Raw genomic sequence first — 19,370 nt, forward strand, 5'->3', positions numbered from 1 at the left:
TTAATTAGTAAGCATATTTGCAGTTACATAATATTAATACTACGTGAATAATTTTAAAACTAATACTTAATTAATTTGTAAAAATAAGTATTTATTATATAAAACACTTTAAAAATATTTATTATAAATTATTAAGTATAAATTATTTAATTTTAAAAAGGAGGGTCAAAATTGGCAACCAACAGTTGCCCCTCTTTGACCGGAGACGATGAAAGAGTTTTCGGGCAAAAAAATTAAACTACAGCCAATTTTGTCCCCGCTTTAGGCATGCATTGCAGGAATGAAGATTGTAGGATTGAGTTAAGTAAGATTCTGGAAATATTTTGGGGAGATTGTCGCTGAATTCAGGATTTGAATTGCTTACATACCTCGGGCTTAATGAGGATCAAGCCTCATGTAGTTCTGGAGTGAAGATTTGTCAGGAAGCGATACTCGCAGGAATTACCCCAGTATCGTATTACGACAATACAGCGAGACGGAGGATTGGGTTCTCATGATAGCTTGAAATTTGCGGCTTGACTTGAAGAATTTGAAAATTTTGAGTTTCACTAGTGGTCTTGAACTTAGATCGTTGGCCCGCTAATGGGCTGGATGTCCCTCATTGCATTGTAGTTTGGTCTGCTACTAAAACAAGTTCGACGCTGCGGTATTTGTTCCTGCAAAACAAATGAATTACACGCATACCAATATATTGCAATGTAGAGTATATTAAGATGCGATGTAAATGATGTAGGAATAACGATGCCTGACTGCCAGCGAGCCGATATTTGGGATTGGGATGATGGGATACTTGATTGTGACTCGATTTGTTAGCCGGGTTGTGTACCATTCCGCAACAGTCGGAGCATTTGAAAATTGTCTCCGCCTGTTGGGAGATCTTGATTGGGAGACTGCGTCTCTGCTTGTTCAGAGAACTTTGCACTGAGAAGTGTCTCCGCTTGTTTAGAGAGCTTTGCACTGAGAAGTGTCTCCACTTGTTGGGAGAGTTGATTTGTGAAGTGCGTCTCCTCTTGTTGGGAGAGCTTTGCACTCGAATGTAAGTTAATCTTCTCTTGGGAGTGATTGACTAAAATTGTAATCATGCCTGAAGCTGCATGAGCAAAATTTTAAAACATTCAAAGCAATAGCAAAGGAAATAAAAGCATGCCCAAGAGATACTCTTGACTGCAAAGCTAAGTTGCATCCATTGGTTGGCAGAACGTCGGTGACGAGGTTTGCAACTGTCTATTCTGGCATCAGTTGCGAAAGAGCGGCGATGCAGATTGCTTTGTTGAGAAGTTTGCAGTATGCTATATACAAGGCACCGGTTGGCGAAGCCGACATTCGATTTGTACAGGGCACTCCGATTGATTGAGTTGAGGTTTGCTATATACAGGACTTCAAATGGTGAAGCCGACAACTCATTTGTATAGGGTGCTCCGATTAGTTGAGCATGCGATTTGCTATACAGGACTTCAATTGATGAAGCCAATGATCTATGTTTTACATGGTGCTCCGGTTGTTTGAGCAGGCAATTCGCTATATACAGGTTTTTCCATATCAGTTGTCTGATTCTGAGGTACCTACAAAGGATTTAAAGGTTAGCTTTAGCTATAATAGAAATATTCAAGTTAAACAGGAAGAGAGGTAATCTTAGGCAAGTGGTGGATCTGTCATTCGTCGTAGTGTAGTCTTAGTGCTTCCTTACTCCTTGTTGACCCTGCACTCAAAGAAATATTCTTAGTGGGGGCGGGGAAGTTGGTCTGTGTCGACCACAGTGTTGGTTTGACCCGGCCTTTGGTATGATTGCGCCACGAAGTTCGGTAGATGGAACAAATTACTGAATATAATTTGTTTTAGAAAACATTTTGAAAATACTTTGTTTTCAAGGCAAATGTCGTCGTTCCAAATTATGACATGTTATGAAAGGTTCTCCACACGTGAGCGTATACTCTTGTAAACTTTGTCATATTGATGTCGATTTTTCGTGATGCTTCTGACAACGCGTTTGCTTGCTGTCGTGATGACCGAACTAATGCATTACAAGGCTTTCCTAAGGTTATGACTGAACCCATTCAGGTTGCCTACGTATCCAAAATGAAATCAGGTTTGAACGTAGTTCGTGGAGTTGATGTGTCGTAGAAATGTGACTTTAGCTCATCTTCTAAAGCATTATATTTCATTTCTTATGTAGTTTTGGTATTTTGAAGGAAACTAGACTTGAAGAGCCAAGAACATGAAAAAGAAGACAAAACCCCATGGAAAGGCAGAAATGCAGGAGGTCTGCACCGCAAAAGTGATGTGCAGACCGCAAACCCATCGCAGAGTGAAGCAGACCACTCCAGTTTCGAAGAATCAAGTCTGCGATCCATTGTGTGGTCGCATAACTCTTGTGCGGATCGCATAGTGATCACACAAATGCAAAACGAGTTTCAGTGAAGATGACTTTGCGGTACGCTATGCGGTCGCGAAACCAATATGTGGACCGCATAACCAAAAGGTGATGGAAAACTGGAAAACTTTGTGATCAATCCTGCAGTGAAAATGAAGATGTGCGGACCGTGAAAGCGTTCTACGACCCATTCTGCGGCCGTAGACGTGATCTGTAGGGTTATTTTTGTTACTTTTTTACCATGACTTTTAGACCATTATAAATAGAATGATTAGGTTTTTTGTAGACCATCTTGTCTGAAAAAGAGGCTGCACTTAGAGAATTGAATACACCATTATTTTGGAAGCTTTTGCGAGAAATTCCAAGATTTTGTCCTCTTTGAAAGCTTTATGACATTATTTATTACTTTGTTTTTTTATTCTAGTATGAGTAGCTAATTTTAAATACTAAGGTTGTGGATCCTAAGTAGGTGTAATGTTAATGAGTGTTTACCATTATATATATATATATATATATATATATATATATATATATATATATATATATATATATATATATATAATAGTTGGTTGATTTCTATTCATTTCGCATGCTTCATTTATGTTTGATGGTTGCAAACATTGACTAGTGCCATGTTACTCTATCTTTACTTGGAAAAATGGTTTAGGGTTTGGTAGAATTGAATAGCAAGAACTCACGGCTTTAAACCTTGTTTAATAGAATCGCTTAGGGATAAATGGGTTCTACTTGGCATAAATTGATTGTTCTTAATTGTAACTCTTTTATATTTGAGAAAATCATAAAGAGGAAATACTATCTAATTATTGAAAAATATTGGGTAGTCATTTAGGAACCATTTGCATATCAAAGGACCTTCCATTAGAAATATATCATATTAACACTGATAGCATTACATTCTATTGATGGGGACACAACCTTGGTTTCTTAATCAAATTAATTAAATTCTCTTAACAAAATAGCTTTTCTTGACAATTCACAATTACAAAACTCTTTTTAAATTAAGGGAGTAGAACTATGGCTTAAGTCAAGTTTCACACTATTCAAGTAAATTTTTCACACATATTCCCTGTGGGATTCGACCCTAACCTAGTTGGGTTATTATATTTGACACCGACTGCCTTGCACCATTTATATAGGTGTAATTTGAGCGTATCAAATTTTGGCGTCGTTGCTGGGGAATACGATTTTGAAATTACTAACTAGTGTGTTCTTTACTTTACTTCTTCTTCTATTCCAACACACTTTGCTTACTTTTCTTGGTGTTATTAGGTAAACATGGGCGAGCCGGAAGAAGAGAATGTGTTCGCGGATATAGATGAATATATTGAGGATAGAAATGTGATTGTTCCTCTAAGAGTAGATGTTGCCACCTTCAAAGTGGAACACAGTCTAATCCTAATGCTAAAGGCAGAGATGTTCTTCCAAAATTCAACCGACGATGATCCGACACAACATCTCAGAAATATTTTGGGTGTGTGTGCAACTCGCAAGTAGGATCATGTCCCGGATGATGCCATAAGATTGAGAGTGTTCAAGTACTCTCTAACTGTAGAGGAAATATAGTGGATCAAATATTTACCTCCAAATTCCATCCACACTTGGCCCGAACTTGTCCGAGCCTTCCTAGCAAAATGGTTTCCACAAAGCAAGAAGTTCGAGCTTTGGGATAAAATTTTCTTCTTTAAGCAATAATCGGGAGAACATCTACATGAGGCATGGGATAGATTCAAGCTATATCTGGTGAGGTCGTCGAATCATGGCTTTCCGGCTAATATTTTGTTGGAGAAGTATTACATGGGCTTGGATCCTATGAATCAATCCATAGCCAAAAATTCAGCGGATGGATCCTTTATGGATAGAACATTTGCAAATGTCACACAAATCATCGACAAAATAATCGAAAATAACCAAGCTTGGCACTCGAAAGACACCACTGGTGGAATTGCATATGGTACTCCTTCCTTGACCAACATGATTAAGGAGAACCAAGAAAGATATCAAGTAATTGACGGGCTTGACACCAATGTCAACGTGTTGACGAAAATGTTCACTGAAAGCCAAACAAAAAAGGTGAATGTTATGGAAGATGTGCAACCCATGTCAAATGAGGAATACAAAGAAGTCAATTATGTCAATTCTCAAGGAGGATATCAAAGACAACCCTACCAAGGTTTAGGACAACAACACTAATGGAGGTCTAACCCGAAAAGGCAAGGCAACCAATAGTGGTGAAACAAACAAGGTAGTTCAAATCAAGGAAATTGGAGTAACAACAACAACAACAACAATTTTTCAAATCGAAGTTCAAACCTGTATGTTCCACCAAAGGGGAAATATTATAACTCTCCACATTGGAAGGAAAGTTCTTCAAGTGAGTCCAAGTTGGAAAGCATGATTGAAAGAGTATTTCAAAATCAAGAGCGATCTGACACTTCAATGAAGAATATGACCGAGCTTGTGGGTTCACACACCGCATATATTCAAAAGTTGGAGATGTAAATGAGGGATCTCTCAAGAGAACAAAATCTGAAGCAAAAAGGCACGCTCCCAAGTGATACAATTGCAAACCCAAAAGGTAGTGGGAGTGGTCCAACCTCTCATTATATGGCAATCACAACTCAAAGCGGAAAACTACTTCAAGGAGAGAATGAACATGTGGTCAAAGTAGAAGATTCTGAACAAGAAGTCGAGGCACAAGTTGAGGTGCCAAATGTTGTTGAAGTTGAAAGACTCCCGAAGAAGGTGAAAACCCATGAAGTGAACCATGAAGAGGTTAAGGAAAAGGTAATAGAGGGACCAAAAATTCTAGCACCAATTCCTAGACCTCCTCCTCCTTTGCCTCAAGGACTAGCTAGAAAGGTTGATGATAGCAAACTCGAGATGTTATATGATATCCTAAAGCAATTATCGATGAACATTCCATTTGTGGAAGCATTTCAAGATATGCTAGGTTTTTCTAAGTACTTGAAGGACTTGATCACTAAAACGAAAACCACCAAGAATGAAGTGGTGAATATGACTCATCGGGTTAGTTCAATCATTGCAACAACTGTCGTCCAAAAGAAAGAGGACCCGAGAGCCTTCACCATTCCATGAACTATTGGATAACGTGACTTTGCACGAGCCTTTTGTGATAATGGGGCTAGAATCAACTTAAAGCCCATTGCTATTTACAAGCAAGCGATATTAGGTATGTCTAGGCCTACAAGTATGAGGTTGCAAATTACCGACCGTTCAATAAAGCGACCGGTGGGAATAGTTGATAATGTGTTTGTGAAAGTGGGGAAGTTTCTCCTCCCTGCCGACTTTGTTATTCTCGATTGTGTTATTGATAAAGAGATCCATATCATCTTGGGGAGACCATTACTTGCTACCGGGAGGGCACTCATGGACTCGGAACGAAATGAGATCAAGTTCCTAGTTAATGACGAAGAAGTTATCTTTCAAGAAAGTAAGGGTATGAAATTGCCACATGCACACGAGAGTATCTCACTCATTGATATTGTTGATAAGGTAGAGTATATAATCGAGGTGAAGATGGAAGAGGAATGCCTTGGTGAGGCATTGGCGGCTATTTTGGTGAATTTTGATGGCAAGGACATGGAAGGATATGTGAAATCAGTGAATGCATTGGAAGGGATTAGGTCCTACACTTATGCACCAAAGAAGCTTTCTCTTGACTTAGAGAATAGAGTCACTCTTCCCGCTAAGCCTTCAATTATCGAGCCGCCATAACTTGAACTCAAGCCACTTCTGTCGTACTTAAGGTATAAATGTCTTGGCTCTAATGAAACTCTACCCATAATAGTTTCTTCTTTGTTGAATGGTGTACAGGTTGAACACTTATTTGATACCTTGAGGGAGCACAGATAGGCCATTGGTTTGACTATAGCGGATATCCGATTGATTCCAGCCGGAATTTGTGAGCACATGATACAATTGGATAAAGAGAGAAAACCTAGTTTGGAGCATCAAATAAGGTTAAATACTTCCATGCAATAGGTGGTAAAGAAAGAAATCATAAAATTGTTGGATGTCGGGGTCGTCTACCCCATTACCGATAGTCCTTGGGTGATTCCAGTACAATGTGTACCAAAGAAAGGAGGCATGACCGTGATTCAAAATTACAATAATGAAATCATCCCAACGAGGACGGTGACCGGGTGAATATTTTGCATGGACTACCGGAAGCTCAATAGTGCTACTCGCAAAGACCATTTACCTATGCTTTTTATTGATCAAATTCTTGATCGGCTAGCGGTAATGTCATTTTATTGCTTTTTGGATGGTTACTCCAGATACAACCAAATCAACATAGCCTTAGAGGACCAAGAGAAAACGACATTCACATGCCTGTATGGAGCCTTTGCTTTTAGCTGGATGCCATTTGGGCTATGCAATGCCCCGACTACTTTTCAACGATGCATGATGTCAATCTTCTCGGACATGGTAGAGGATTTCTTAGAGATATTCATGGATTAATTCTCTGTAGTTGGTGATTCCTTTGAGCATTGCCTTGACAACCTTAGGCAAGTGCTCAAAAGATGTGAGGAAGCAAACCCTGTGCTCAATTGGGAAAAATGTCACTTCATGGTGGTCGAAGGTATTGTTCTTGGTCAAAACATCTCCAAGCAAGGCATATATGTTGATCGGGAAAAGATCGATATCATTTCCAAGCTTCCTACTTCCACTTTGATAAAAGGTGTTCAGAGCTTTTTGGGGCATAACGGTTTTTTTAGGCGATTTATCAAGGACTTCTCAACAATTGCTAGTCCCGTGTAAAAGCTCCTTGAAAGGGATGCTAAGTTTGGGTTCGATGAGAAGTGCCTCAAAACTTTTGAGGAATTGAAAGCAAAGATCACCATACCACTTATTATTGTCACACTCGATTGGTCCCTTCCATTTGAACTCATGTGTGACGTCAGTAGTGTGGCTATTGGGGCAGTGCGTGGTCAATGGCATAACAATATTCTTCATCCTTTCTACTATGCAAGCAATACACTAAATGGCGCACAAATGAATTACATTATAACTGAGCAAGAACTGCCATCTATTGTCTATACTTTTGAAACCTTCCGGGCCTATTTGTTGGGATCCAAATTGATAGTCTACAGCGATTATGCTGCTCTCTGCTACATTATGGTGAAGAAGGATGCTAAACCAAGATTGATTAGATGGATTCTTTTGTTACAAGAGTTTGATTTTGAAGTCAAAGATCGAAAATGAACAGAGAATCAAGTTGTGGATCACTTATCTAGGCTTGAAGAGGTAGGGAGACCAAAAGAAGATCTTGAAATTAATGATGCCTTCTCAGATGAACATTTATTGGAAATATCTCGCACCTCCACTCCTTGGTATGCCGACATCGCAAACGTCTTGGTTAGTGACCTTATCCCCGATGAATTGGAAGATTATCAAAAGAAAAAGTTCTTGCGAATGAAGAATTTTTCAGAACCTTTGTACTTTTTATTGGGTCTATGGGTTTTATAACCTTTGGAAACTTTCAAAATATTATTGTTTGATTTAGGTTCTTGAGATTTTATTGAAGAATATGTTCTCAACGAATCTCCAAGAACATGATTATGGAGATTATAGATAAATAGGGGCTGCCGATTTTGGATTTGGGATTTGGTCGGAAACATTTTGTTCTTTTACAGATTGCTGGGGGGGGGGAAGAGATTTTAGTGGAGAAGAAAAGTAAAAATATAATAAAATTTTGATAATTAAATTTTAAAAATGGACCCACAAATACACATGTCAAGCAAGAAATAGCTGAACATATGATGTGTTGTACATGTCAACGCAATTGGTATACACGCTCTGTTGGATGTATTTATTAGTATCCATTCCATCAAGTTAGAGTGTTCAAATGGGAAAAATATAAGTTTATATACCGGGTTGAAAAACTGGTACAAATGGCCATGAGGCCATTTTGCCTATTTTATATTAAAGATAAAATCATAAATGTATACAATTAACAGAAGACAGTGAACATATTCATAACATTCTAATAAGGTGACCAAAAAGAGAGGAGTTAGAGGTATGCTGACCTTTTCGAGGACAACATACCAAACAGGAATCTCTCTTAACTTCTTAAGACCCAAGATTTCAAGCTCGAAATAGTAAAAGTACTCAGAAACAAACGAACATAAATCAGTAAGAAACCCTAGGTTTTTGAAATCTCATAATTACTTTTAGGTAGTTGTTGGTCGTTTTCTCTATTGGGTTGTTCGTGTAGTTGGTGATTCTAGGTTGTTGTAGATGAGAACATTAAAGACCCTATTTATAGTGCCATTTAAGGCTCTTAGGGTTTCATAGATTCAAAATAATATTGGAAAATGACGAAAGATTAATGATGATAGCAAGATTGAGTGAAATCAAAAAGAAAACAGAGGGTGAAAATAGGGTCGAGTTAACTTGAGCACGAGGAGATCGATCATTGAAGATTTGGACCAGCGGTTAAACCCTAATGTCCAAAGTTCACTGATTTTGACCTCTGGACATCGAATCCTCATGATGAACTCTGAGAACGACTCCATGCGTGCTCCGATTTGATAGAACACGAAGGACATTCGGAGATTTGAAGTTGCATCTTTGAGTCTAGGGTTTCAGATTCGGGTATTTTGAAATTTGGATGATGAGATAGGAAATAGCTGACTGGATTTGCGGATTTCGGAAGGCAAATAGATGATTTCAGGCTTGATCTTTGACTCATGAGAGAAAATTAGATGATTTGAAAGTTTTCCTTTTTGAGCTTAGGGTTTCGGATCAGGGGTCTTGAATTTGTGTAATAAAAATGGAAATTATCAGCGGGATTCATGCATAGGGAGACAAAGGGATGATTCAGAGTGGTGTCGAATGTTCTTGCACAAATTTGTGCAAGGTTCTAGAGATTGATGGTTAATGGAGATGAGAGAAAAGAGAGAGAGGAAAGGGAAATAGAGGAGGTTGTGCCAAAGAGAAAATGATTAGGGTTTTAGGGGATGTGGAGTCCGTCTCTAGGTCAAGGTTGAGAGACAGAATCTGGGCCGTTGGATCTACTGATCAACGGCCCTGATAATTTGTTCATTTAGGATTTTCAAAGAGGATTTTCGGTGTCTGTTAGATTATAAGATTTTGGACAGTGGGGATTAGATCTCTGGGGCGGGTGTTTAAAAATCAACAGAAAATTGGAGATTAAATGTGAGTTATTGATCAGATGGACCAACGGCTCAGATACATGTGTGTTTGTTTTGTGAGTGGTGGGGGAGGGTGACATAAAAAGAGTTGATTGGTCGAGAAGTGATGGCAAGGATGGCCAACGGGGATTAAAAGGGTTGTTTGGGTTGGGTATATTTCAGACTAGGATTGGCATTTGGGATGAAAATAATTTAAGAGATGGCCACTTTGCTTTTAATTGAGAATTGCAATTGTAGTCGTTTGTCTTTTAATCCCTTTTTGAAATTAATTTAAATAAATTTAATAATTTTCAATAAAATTTGGTAAAATTATAATTATTATATTTTACTAATTATTTTAATTAATTATTTGCAAAAATACTTTATTTTTCTAAATTGTAACACTAATTTAAAAATATTAACATAGTAGCCTAATTTACTAGAAATTAAAGAGTAATTCATTAAATTATCTATATAGACCTATGTGATGTATTTAAATGTTATTTCAGTAATCTTAAAATAGTAAGCATATTTGCAATTACATAATATTAATACTACGTGATTAATTTTAAAACTAATACTTAATTAATTTGTAAAATAATTATTTATTACCTGAAAATACTTTAAAAATATTTATTGTAAAATATTAAGTATAAATAAATTAATTTAAAAAAGAAGGATTAAAATTGGATGTCAGCATTCATGACCTAGAGTTGGCAGTCATTGTTCATGCACTGAAGATTTGGAGGCATTACCTCTACGGCGTGTCGTGTGAGGTGTTCACAGATCATCAGAGTCTAGAGTATTTGTTCAAGTAAAAGGATCTCAACTTGAGGCAGAGGAGGTGGTTGGAGTTGTTGAAGGACTATGAACTCACCATTTCGTATCATCCCGGGAAGGCCAACTTGGTGGCCGATGCCTTCAGTAGAAAGGCTGTGAGTATGGGTAGCCTTGCGTATATCCCGGTTGGTGAGATACCGCTAGCATCAAATTTTCAGGCCTTGGCCAATAAGCTCATGAGGTTAGATGTTTCGGAGCCCAATCGTGTTCTAGCTTACACGGTCTCTAGATCTTCTTTGTATGAGCGCATCAGAGAGCGTCAGTATGATGACCCCTATTTTCTTGTCCTTAAGGACATGATGCGGCACGGTGGTGCCAAGTAGGTTGCTATCGGAGATGATGGGGTGTTGCAGATGCAGGGTCGGATTTATGTGCCCAGTGTAGATGGGCTTTGAGTTGATTCTTGAAGAGGCCCACAGTTCGCGGTATTCCATTCATCCGGGTGCTGCCAAGATGTATCAGGATTTGCAGCAACATTATTGGTACAGAAGAATGAAGAAGGATATAGTTGCATATGTGGCTCGATGTTTGAATTGTCAGCAAGTAAAGTACGAGCATCAGAGACCTGGCGGTTTGCTTCAGAAGCTTGAGATTCCCGAGTGCAAGTGGGAGTGTATTACCGTGGTTTTTGTTGTTGGGCTCCCACGAAATTCAAAGATATTCGACACAGTATGGGTCATTGTGGGCAGGTTAACCAAGTCGGCACATTTCATTCCAGTGGCAGTTACCTATTCTTCAGAGCGGTTGGCTGAGATCTATATCTACGAGATCGTTCGTCTTCACGGTATGTCAGTGTCCATCTTTTCTGATGGGGGTACACATTTCACATCGCACTTCTGATGAGTCGGACAGCGTGACTTAGGCAAACGGGTTGAGTTGACTACGATATTCCACCCCCAAACAAACGGTCAGTCTGAGTGCACCATTTAGATATTAGAGGATATGCTTCGCACCTGTGTCATGGATTTAGGGGGTTCTTGCGATCAGTTCTTGTCGCTTGTAGAGTTTTCCTACAACAACAACTACCAATTGAGTATTCATATGGCCCTCTATGAGGCATTATATGGGAGGCGGTGTCGTTTTCTAGTTGGTTGGTTTGTGTAGGGAGGGTCTCGGTTGTTGGGTACTGATTTGGTTCAGAATGCCTTGTGAAAGGTCAAGATAATTTAGGATCGACTTCGCACAGCTCAGTCCAGGGAGAAGAGTTATGCTGATCATAGAGTTTGTGATGTTGCATTCATGGTTGGAGAAAGGGTTTTGCTTCGGGTTTCACCCATGAAAGGTGTTATGAGGTTCGGAAAGAAGGACAAGTTGAGCCCTAACTATATCGAGCCCTTTGAGATTCTTGAGAGGGTTGGTGAGGTGGCCTACAAGCTTGCACTGCCACCTAGTTTATCAGCAGTTCACCCGGTGTTCCGTGTCTCCATGCTCCGGAAGTACCACGGCGATCCGTCCCATGTGTTAGATTTCAGCTCCGTCCAGTTGGACAAGGATTTGACTTATAAGGCGGAGCTGGTGGCCATTCTAGACCTGCAGATCCGGAAGTTCAGGTATAAGAATTATCCTGTACTTAGAGTTCCGTGGAGAGGTCACCCGATCGAAGCAGCCATGTGGGAGTCCGAGTGTGACATGCGGAGTAGATACCCACACCTTTTCACCAGACCAGGTACCTTTCTATGTCAGTTCGAGGACAAACATTTATTTTAGAGGTGGAGAATCCGATGACCCGATAGGTCATTTTGAGTTTTAACCTTCATTTTTGTGTTTAGAGACTTCGTTTAGCATCCTTGATTTGTGTGCGCAACATTTATTGTTTTCCAAAAAAAATTATGTGAAAAATTGAAGAAAAAGTGAATTTTAGACTTAAAATGATTTGAGTTGACTACGTCAACATTTTGTATAAACGGATCCGGATCAGTACTTTAATGGTCTCGGTGAGTCCATATCGTGATTTAGGACTTGGGCGTAAGCCCGGAATTAAATTCAGAAGTCCCTAACTTGATTTAACGTGATTTGTAAATTAGTAATTTGAAGCGGAGGAGAATGCATCGAAGAGGCCTCGCTTCTACGATGAGAAGTCCGCATGTGTGAGAAGGCCACAGATGCACTCCACCCTCTGTAGAAGCGGGACCGCGGAAGCGGGAGCCCGTCCGCAGAAGCAGAGTCAGCCAACCTGGGCTAGGACCGCATCTACGATGACGTTTCCACAAGTGCGGCGCTGCAGATGCAGCCCCAGATCCGCAGAAGCAGAAATGCTGGAGGCAGTGAGGTCCATTTAATAAGGGATTTAGGCCATTTTGGGTTCATTTATTGCATTCCTTGGGCGATTTTGGAGCTCCTAGAGAGAGGGTTTTCACCTAGCTATTGGATATAAGTAATTTCTATCCAATGTAAGTTAAATACATAGATTATGGGTAGATTTTAACATGTAAAATTATAAAAAATTTGGGTTTAGATGAAAAACCTATGTTTTGATAAAAATGGAATTTAACCACGCAAATGATTATGGAATGTGATGAAAATTATATATTTGAGTTCGTAAGCCTATGGGTAACAATTTCCCAAATTCGGGTACGTGGGCCCGGGGATAAATTTTAGGAATCTTCCAATTGCGGTTGGGGAATCATTCTAATAGTTGGATTATGAACTTTTAAACATGTATTGATTAATTTATACAATATTTGACTAGTTTCGAGTTGTTTGACACCGAGTTGAGAATTTAAAGCATATTTGTGGATCGGAAGACAGCTTTGAGACAAGGTAAGTCTCTTTCCTAACCTTGTAAGAGAGAATTTACCCCATAGGTGATTTAAATCACTATTTGCTACTAATTGTGGGGGCTACGTACGCACGAGGTGATGAGGGTCCGTGCGTAGCTACTAATTATGCTTATGTCCGAGTAGTTTAGGACACAAATCATGAAATACTTGTAATATTTGCACCCTATTTTGTTAATTAAAAGTGCCTAAATTATATTGGAACTTGATAGAGGAATTGTAAAAGACCGACTCCCACTTGCTTGAGTTTTGGCAAGATACTTGACCGTTAATAGAAATTGTGCTTCTTTGTGTATTAGCCTTGTAATAGCTTTTAAACCGAATGCTTATAAAGTATCCTCTCTTCTATTGGAGAGGGCCGAACGCCTCGACAGTAGAATAAATGCATCTATGGTTCGTGTTGCTCGACCCTCAACAGTGTACACGTTATTCTGGATCAAACCGTACAACCTAGGCATAATCGTGTATGATAATACTCGGAGCTTAATTATATTGATATTATTTTATGGCTTGAGAGGTTAAAATTATATAGGACAGAAACTGACTTGGGATTTGCCATTAGTGAAAGAAGTATTTATTTCCTGTTTGTTATTGAGATATTATTATTATTCTTTACATAAACCATGCTCATTTAGAATTTGTGTATTTTATTGTTAGCCCATAGTAAGTGTCGATGTCGACCTCCCGACACTACTTATTCGAGGTTAGACTAGATACTTACTCGGTACATGTTGTTTATGTAATTACGCTACACTTCTGCACTAACCGTGCAGGATCTAAGGCAAGTGCATCTGGCAGTCATACTAGCGCGCACCCCCGTTACCCAGAGGCCTAGTGGTGAGCTGCTTTCCGAGCCGTTCTAAAACACCTAGAGCCTCTCTTTTGTACCTATTTTTCTGTCTACTTTATTTCCGACAATAGTTAGAGTTTTGTATATTCGACTAGTTGCTCATACGCTTGTGAAACCAGGTCTTGGCACACACATTAGTACACTTTATGGTTTTGGAGTATTTATGTCACTCTATTTGTCACTCAGTTTCCTTCGTTTTATTTTATTAAATTTTCCACTCCCTAATCTCTTAATAAATGAAATGTAATTATTTGGAAACTTATTAAAAGAGTAATCGCATGGTTAGTTCACCGTTGGCTTGCCTAGTAGCGACATTGGGCGCCATCACGGTCTAATAGAGAAGTTGGGTCGTAAAAACATGGTATTAGAGCACTAGGTTCACGTAGGTCTCACAAGTTATGAGCAGGACTAATAGAATCTTGCGTAGATGTCCGTACTTATCTTCGAGAGGATATAGGTGGTTAGGAAACTACTGTTTCTTCATCTCCTATCGTGCAGTTGATGTTGTGCTAAGTATATTTCCCTTATTCTCTCACAGATGGTGAGAACGCGAGCGGCAGATGTACCCGATGAGGGCGTCTTAGAGTTTTCCCAGTCATGCCACCAGTGGATCCAGTAGAGGATCCTATTATTGAGCAGCAAGGCGATGTGCCTGTAGCAGAGCCATCCCCGATGGATTTCATGTCCGCACTGGGATTCCAGAAGGTCATGGGTCGTATGCTGCGGTTCATGGATTCTATGACTCAAGCTGGTTTATTTCCAGTAGATCCAACCACATCTCAAGTGGGAGAGGGAGCACATACCCCTACCGCTCAGGCTCCAGGACATGCAGCTGCCGTATATCAGACCACGGGCGCACTACCCGTGGGCGGAGCTCAGCCAGTTGCAACAGCTATACCTGAACCCAGACCAGCTGCGGCCGGCGATCCGCAGAAGCTATTGGATAGATGGACTAGGCTACATCCTCCTTTCTTTGGGGATGAGCGGCAAGAGGACCCACAAGATTTTATTGATCGGTACAAGGACAGATTGCACAACATGAGGATATTGGAGTCCCACGGGGTGGACTTTACCACCTTTAAATTGGAGGGCAGGGACCGTAGATAGTGGCAGTCCTATTTTCGTGGAAGACCAACAGGTTCTCCTCCCATGACTTGGGATTGGTTCACATGCCTTTTCTTGGATAGATATATTCCACCCTCTTAGAGGGAAGAGTTGCGGTTTCAGTTCGAGCAGATCCAGCAGGTTCAGATGTCGGTGATCGACTATGAGGCGAGATTCTCTGAGTTGTCTCGCCATGTACTTATGATAATTCCTACCTATTTAGAGAGAGTGCAGAGGTTTGTTGCAGGGTTGCACTCTGGTATTCAGGCCACTATGGCCTGAGAGGTTGAGATATGGACTTCTTATGAGCTAGTTGTGTAGATCGCTCGGAGGATCGAGGGTGTCTGTCAGCGGAGCCGAGTGCAGGCATCGCAGTATAAGCAGTTTTGATACTCTGGAGAGTTCAGTGGTGCCCCAGATGGGGCCACGGGTCAGTTCCTGAGGGGTCAGTCTAGCAGGCCCATTTATCCAGCACAACTTCCTTCTCGGGGTACTCTAGTACGACCTTATTTCAGTGCCATGCCAGTGAGTTTCTACTGCCCACCATCTATTTAGGGTTCCTCTAGTGGGTATTCAGGCCATCAGGTTCAGACTTCAAGTCAGCAGCCCATCATACCGAAAGGTTGTTTCGAGTACGGGGATCTTAGTTATGGACGAAGGTTCTTCCCTAGGCTTAGGGGAAAGGCAGTGCAACAGGGTCAACAGCCTATGATTACAGCACCAGCTGCCACACCAGCCGTTCGGCCGCCCAGAGGCCGAGGGCAAGTGGGTAGGGGTCGTCCTAGAGGTGGAGGCCAGTTAAGTGGCGCTCATGCCGGGTTCTATGCTTTTCTGTCTAGACAAGATGAAGTGGCCTTAGACATCGTGATCACAGGTATTTTTTCTGTCTGTGGTAGGGATGCTTCAGTACTATTTGATCCAGGGTCTACATATTCATATGTTTCATCTCTGTTTTCTCATTTCCTTGGAGTTCCTCGAGAGTCCTTGGGTACTCCTGTTTATGTGTCCACACCAGTAGGCAATTCTGTTATTGTAGATCGAGTCTACCGGTCCTGTATCGTGACTTTCTGTGGTTATGAGACTAGAGTGGATCTTCTGTTTCTTGATATGACTGACTTTGAGGTCATCCTGGGCATGGACTGGTTGTCTCCATATCACACCATCCTTGATTGCCATGCCAAGACTGTTACCTTGGTGATGCCAGAGTTACCTAGATTGGAGTGGAAGGGATTGTCTGTCAGTGCATCTAGTCGGTTTATCTTCTTTCTGAAGGCTCGACATATGGTCGAGAAGGGTTGTTTGGTCTATCTAACCTATGTTCGGGATACTACCACAGAGACTCCGGCAATTGATTCAGTGTCTGTGGTCCTGGAGTTCTCCAGTATGTTTCCTTCTGATTTTTTAGGCATGCCACCAGATCGTGATATCAATTTTTGTACTGACTTGGCTCTAGGTACCCAACCTATCTCTATTCCACCGTACCGCATGGCGCCGAAAAAGTTAAAGGAGTTGAAGGAACATCTTGAGGAGTTTCTAACAAATGGGTTCGTTAGACTAAGTGTATCGCCTTGGGGTGAACCGGTGTTATTTGTGAAGAAGAAAGATGGGACTATGCGAATATCCATTTATTACCTCCTGTTGAACAAAGTTACTATTCAGAACAAGTACCCATTGCCGCACATTGCTGATTTGTTTGACCAGTTGCAGGGTGCCAGTGTGTTCTCTAAGATCGACTTGAGATCGGGGTACCATCAGTTAAAGATTCAGGACTCGGATGTTTCGAAGATGTCTTTTCAAACTAGATATGGCCATTATGAGTTTCTAGTGATGTCCTTCGGTTTGACTAACGCCCCGACGACGTTAATGGATTTGATGAACCGGGTGTTCAGGCCATATATTGATTCATTTGTCATTGTATTCATTGATGGCATTTTGATCTACTCGCGTAGCATGGATGAGCACGAACAACATTTGAGAGTGGTGCTTCAGACCTTGCTGGAACAAAAGCTATATGCTAAGTTCTCCAAGTGTGAGTTCTGGTTGGATTCTGTGGCATTCTTGGGGCATGTTGTATCAGGCGAGGCTATTAAGGTAGATCCGAAGAAGATTGAGGCAATTCAGAGTTAGCCTCATCCTACCACGACGATTGAGATCAAGAGCTTCTTGGGGTTAGCAGGTTATTATCGTTGGTTTGTGGAGGGCTTCTCATCTACTCCAACACCTTTGACTAGATTGACCCAGAAGGGTGCTCCGTTATGATTGTCCGATGATTGTGAGGTGAGCTTTTAGAAGCTCAAGACTGCATTGACTTCAGCACCGGTGTTAGTGTTGCCTTCCGATTTAGGGATGTATACTGTGTATTACGATGATTCACGCATTGGCCTGGGTTGTGTATTGATGTAGGAGAGGCGAGTTATTGGTTATTCTCCACGACAGCTGAAGCACCACGAGAAGAATTACCCATTACATTATTTGAAGTTGGTCGCGTTTATTCATGCTCTTAAGATCTGGAGGCATTATCTTTATGGGGTGACCTGTGAGGTTTACACCGATCATCGTAGCTTGCAGAATTTGTTCAAGTAGAGGGATCTCAATTTGAGGAAGCGCAGGTGGATTGAGTTACTAAAAGATTACGATGTTACCATCCTGTATCATCCAGGTAAGGAGAATGTAGTCGCGGATGCCTTGAGCAGAAAGGCAGAGTATATGGATAGTTTGGCATTCATTTTAGCATAGGAGAGACCATTAGCTTTGGACATTCAGTCCTTGGCTAATAGATTTGTGAGGTTGGATATTTCAGAGCCCAGCCGAGTTCTTGCATGCGTCATCGCTCAGTCTTCATTATTCGAGCAGATCAAGGCTTGTCAGTTTGATGATCCGCAGTTGTTGTTTCTCAGAGAGATGGTACTACAAGGTGGTGCTAAGGAGGTTACTATAGGCGAGGATGGTGTTCTGCGACTCCAGGGTCGTCTATATGTCCCTAATATTGATGGATTGGGGGAAAATATTCTAGAAGAGGCACACAGTTCTCGGTATTCTATTCATCCAGGTGCTACGAAGATGTATCGTGACTTGAGGCAGCATTATTGGTGGCGGCGGATGAAGAAGGACATAGTTGAGTATGTAGTGAGGTGCCTTAATTGTCAGCAGGTTAAGTACGAGCATCAGAGGCCAGGTGGCCTACTCCAGTAGATGGTTATACCTGAGTGGAAATAGTTTCGCATTACTATGGATTTCATAGTTGGGTTGCCGCGGACCTTGCAAAAGTTTGATGCAATTTGGGTCATTGTCGGCAGGTTGACCAAGTCGACACACTTCATTCCGGTAGTGATCACGTATTCTTCAGAGAGATTGGCCCATATTTACATTCAGGAGATTGTTCGGTTGCATGGTGTGCCTGTCTCCATTATATCAAATAGAGGCCCTCAGTTTACTTTGCATTTCTGGAGGGCAATACAAAGTAAGTTGGGGACCCGAGTAGAGATCAACACAGCCTTTCATCCGCAGACTAACGGACAGTCAGAGAGGATAAATCAGATCTTGGAGGATATGCTCAGAGCATGTGTGATTGACTTCGGAGGGTAGTTGAATCGATTCTAGCCTTTGGTCGAGTTTGCGTAAAATAATAGTTATCAGTCCAGCATCGAGATAGCTCCATTTGAGGCTTTATATAGTCGGCGATGTCGTTCTCCCATCGGATGGTTTAAGCCCGGCAATGCTAAGTAATATGGTACTGATTTAGTGAAGGATGCATTGGAAATGGTAAAGTTCATTCAGGAGCGACTTCGCACAGCACAGTCCAGACAGAAGAGTTACGCGGATCAGGAGGCGTGTGACTTATCATTTATGGTGGGCGAGAAGGTTCTCTTGAAAGTTTTTCCAATGAAGGGAATTATGAGGTTTGGGAAGAAGGGCAAGTTGAGTCCAAGGTTTATATCATGCCGACAGGTCGCACGTGTTAGACTACAACACGGTTCAGTTAGATGAGAGCCTGGGTTATGAGGAGGAGCCAATTACCATGGTTGACAGGCAGGTTAGCCAGTTGAGTTCCAAGAAGATTTCTACGATAAATGTTCAGTGGAGGAGTCAGCCAGTCAAGGAGGCGACTTGGGAGACCGAGGAGGACATGCGGAGCAGATATCCCCACTTATTTGGCACTCCAGCTACGACTCTAGACCCGTTAGAGGATGAACGTTTATTTAAGAGGTGGAGAATGTAACTACCCTAGCAGTCGTTTCTCTTTCTAGATC

At 41.1% G+C, this 19,370-nt stretch overlaps 1 protein-coding gene across 1 annotated transcript; it reads left to right on the plus strand.

The window, feature by feature from the left end:
• The first annotated feature begins 4,891 nt into the window (after positions 1-4,891).
• Positions 4,892-5,488, plus strand: LOC138897175 (uncharacterized). The gene has a single exon (XM_070183134.1). It carries the CDS (start codon positions 4,892-4,894, stop codon positions 5,486-5,488), a length of 597 nt encoding a protein of 198 aa, XP_070039235.1.
• The last annotated feature ends 13,882 nt before the right edge of the window (positions 5,489-19,370 follow it).

The sequence above is a fragment of the Nicotiana tomentosiformis genome, chromosome 8 (genome assembly GCF_000390325.3).
Source record: "Nicotiana tomentosiformis chromosome 8, ASM39032v3, whole genome shotgun sequence".
In the NCBI taxonomy this organism is placed as follows: domain Eukaryota; kingdom Viridiplantae; phylum Streptophyta; class Magnoliopsida; order Solanales; family Solanaceae; genus Nicotiana; species Nicotiana tomentosiformis.

Coding starts and splice junctions, on each gene's coding strand:
- LOC138897175 (XM_070183134.1), top strand. CDS start 4,892: ATGAGGGATCTCTCAAGAGAACAAAATCTGAAGCAAAAAGGCACGCTC.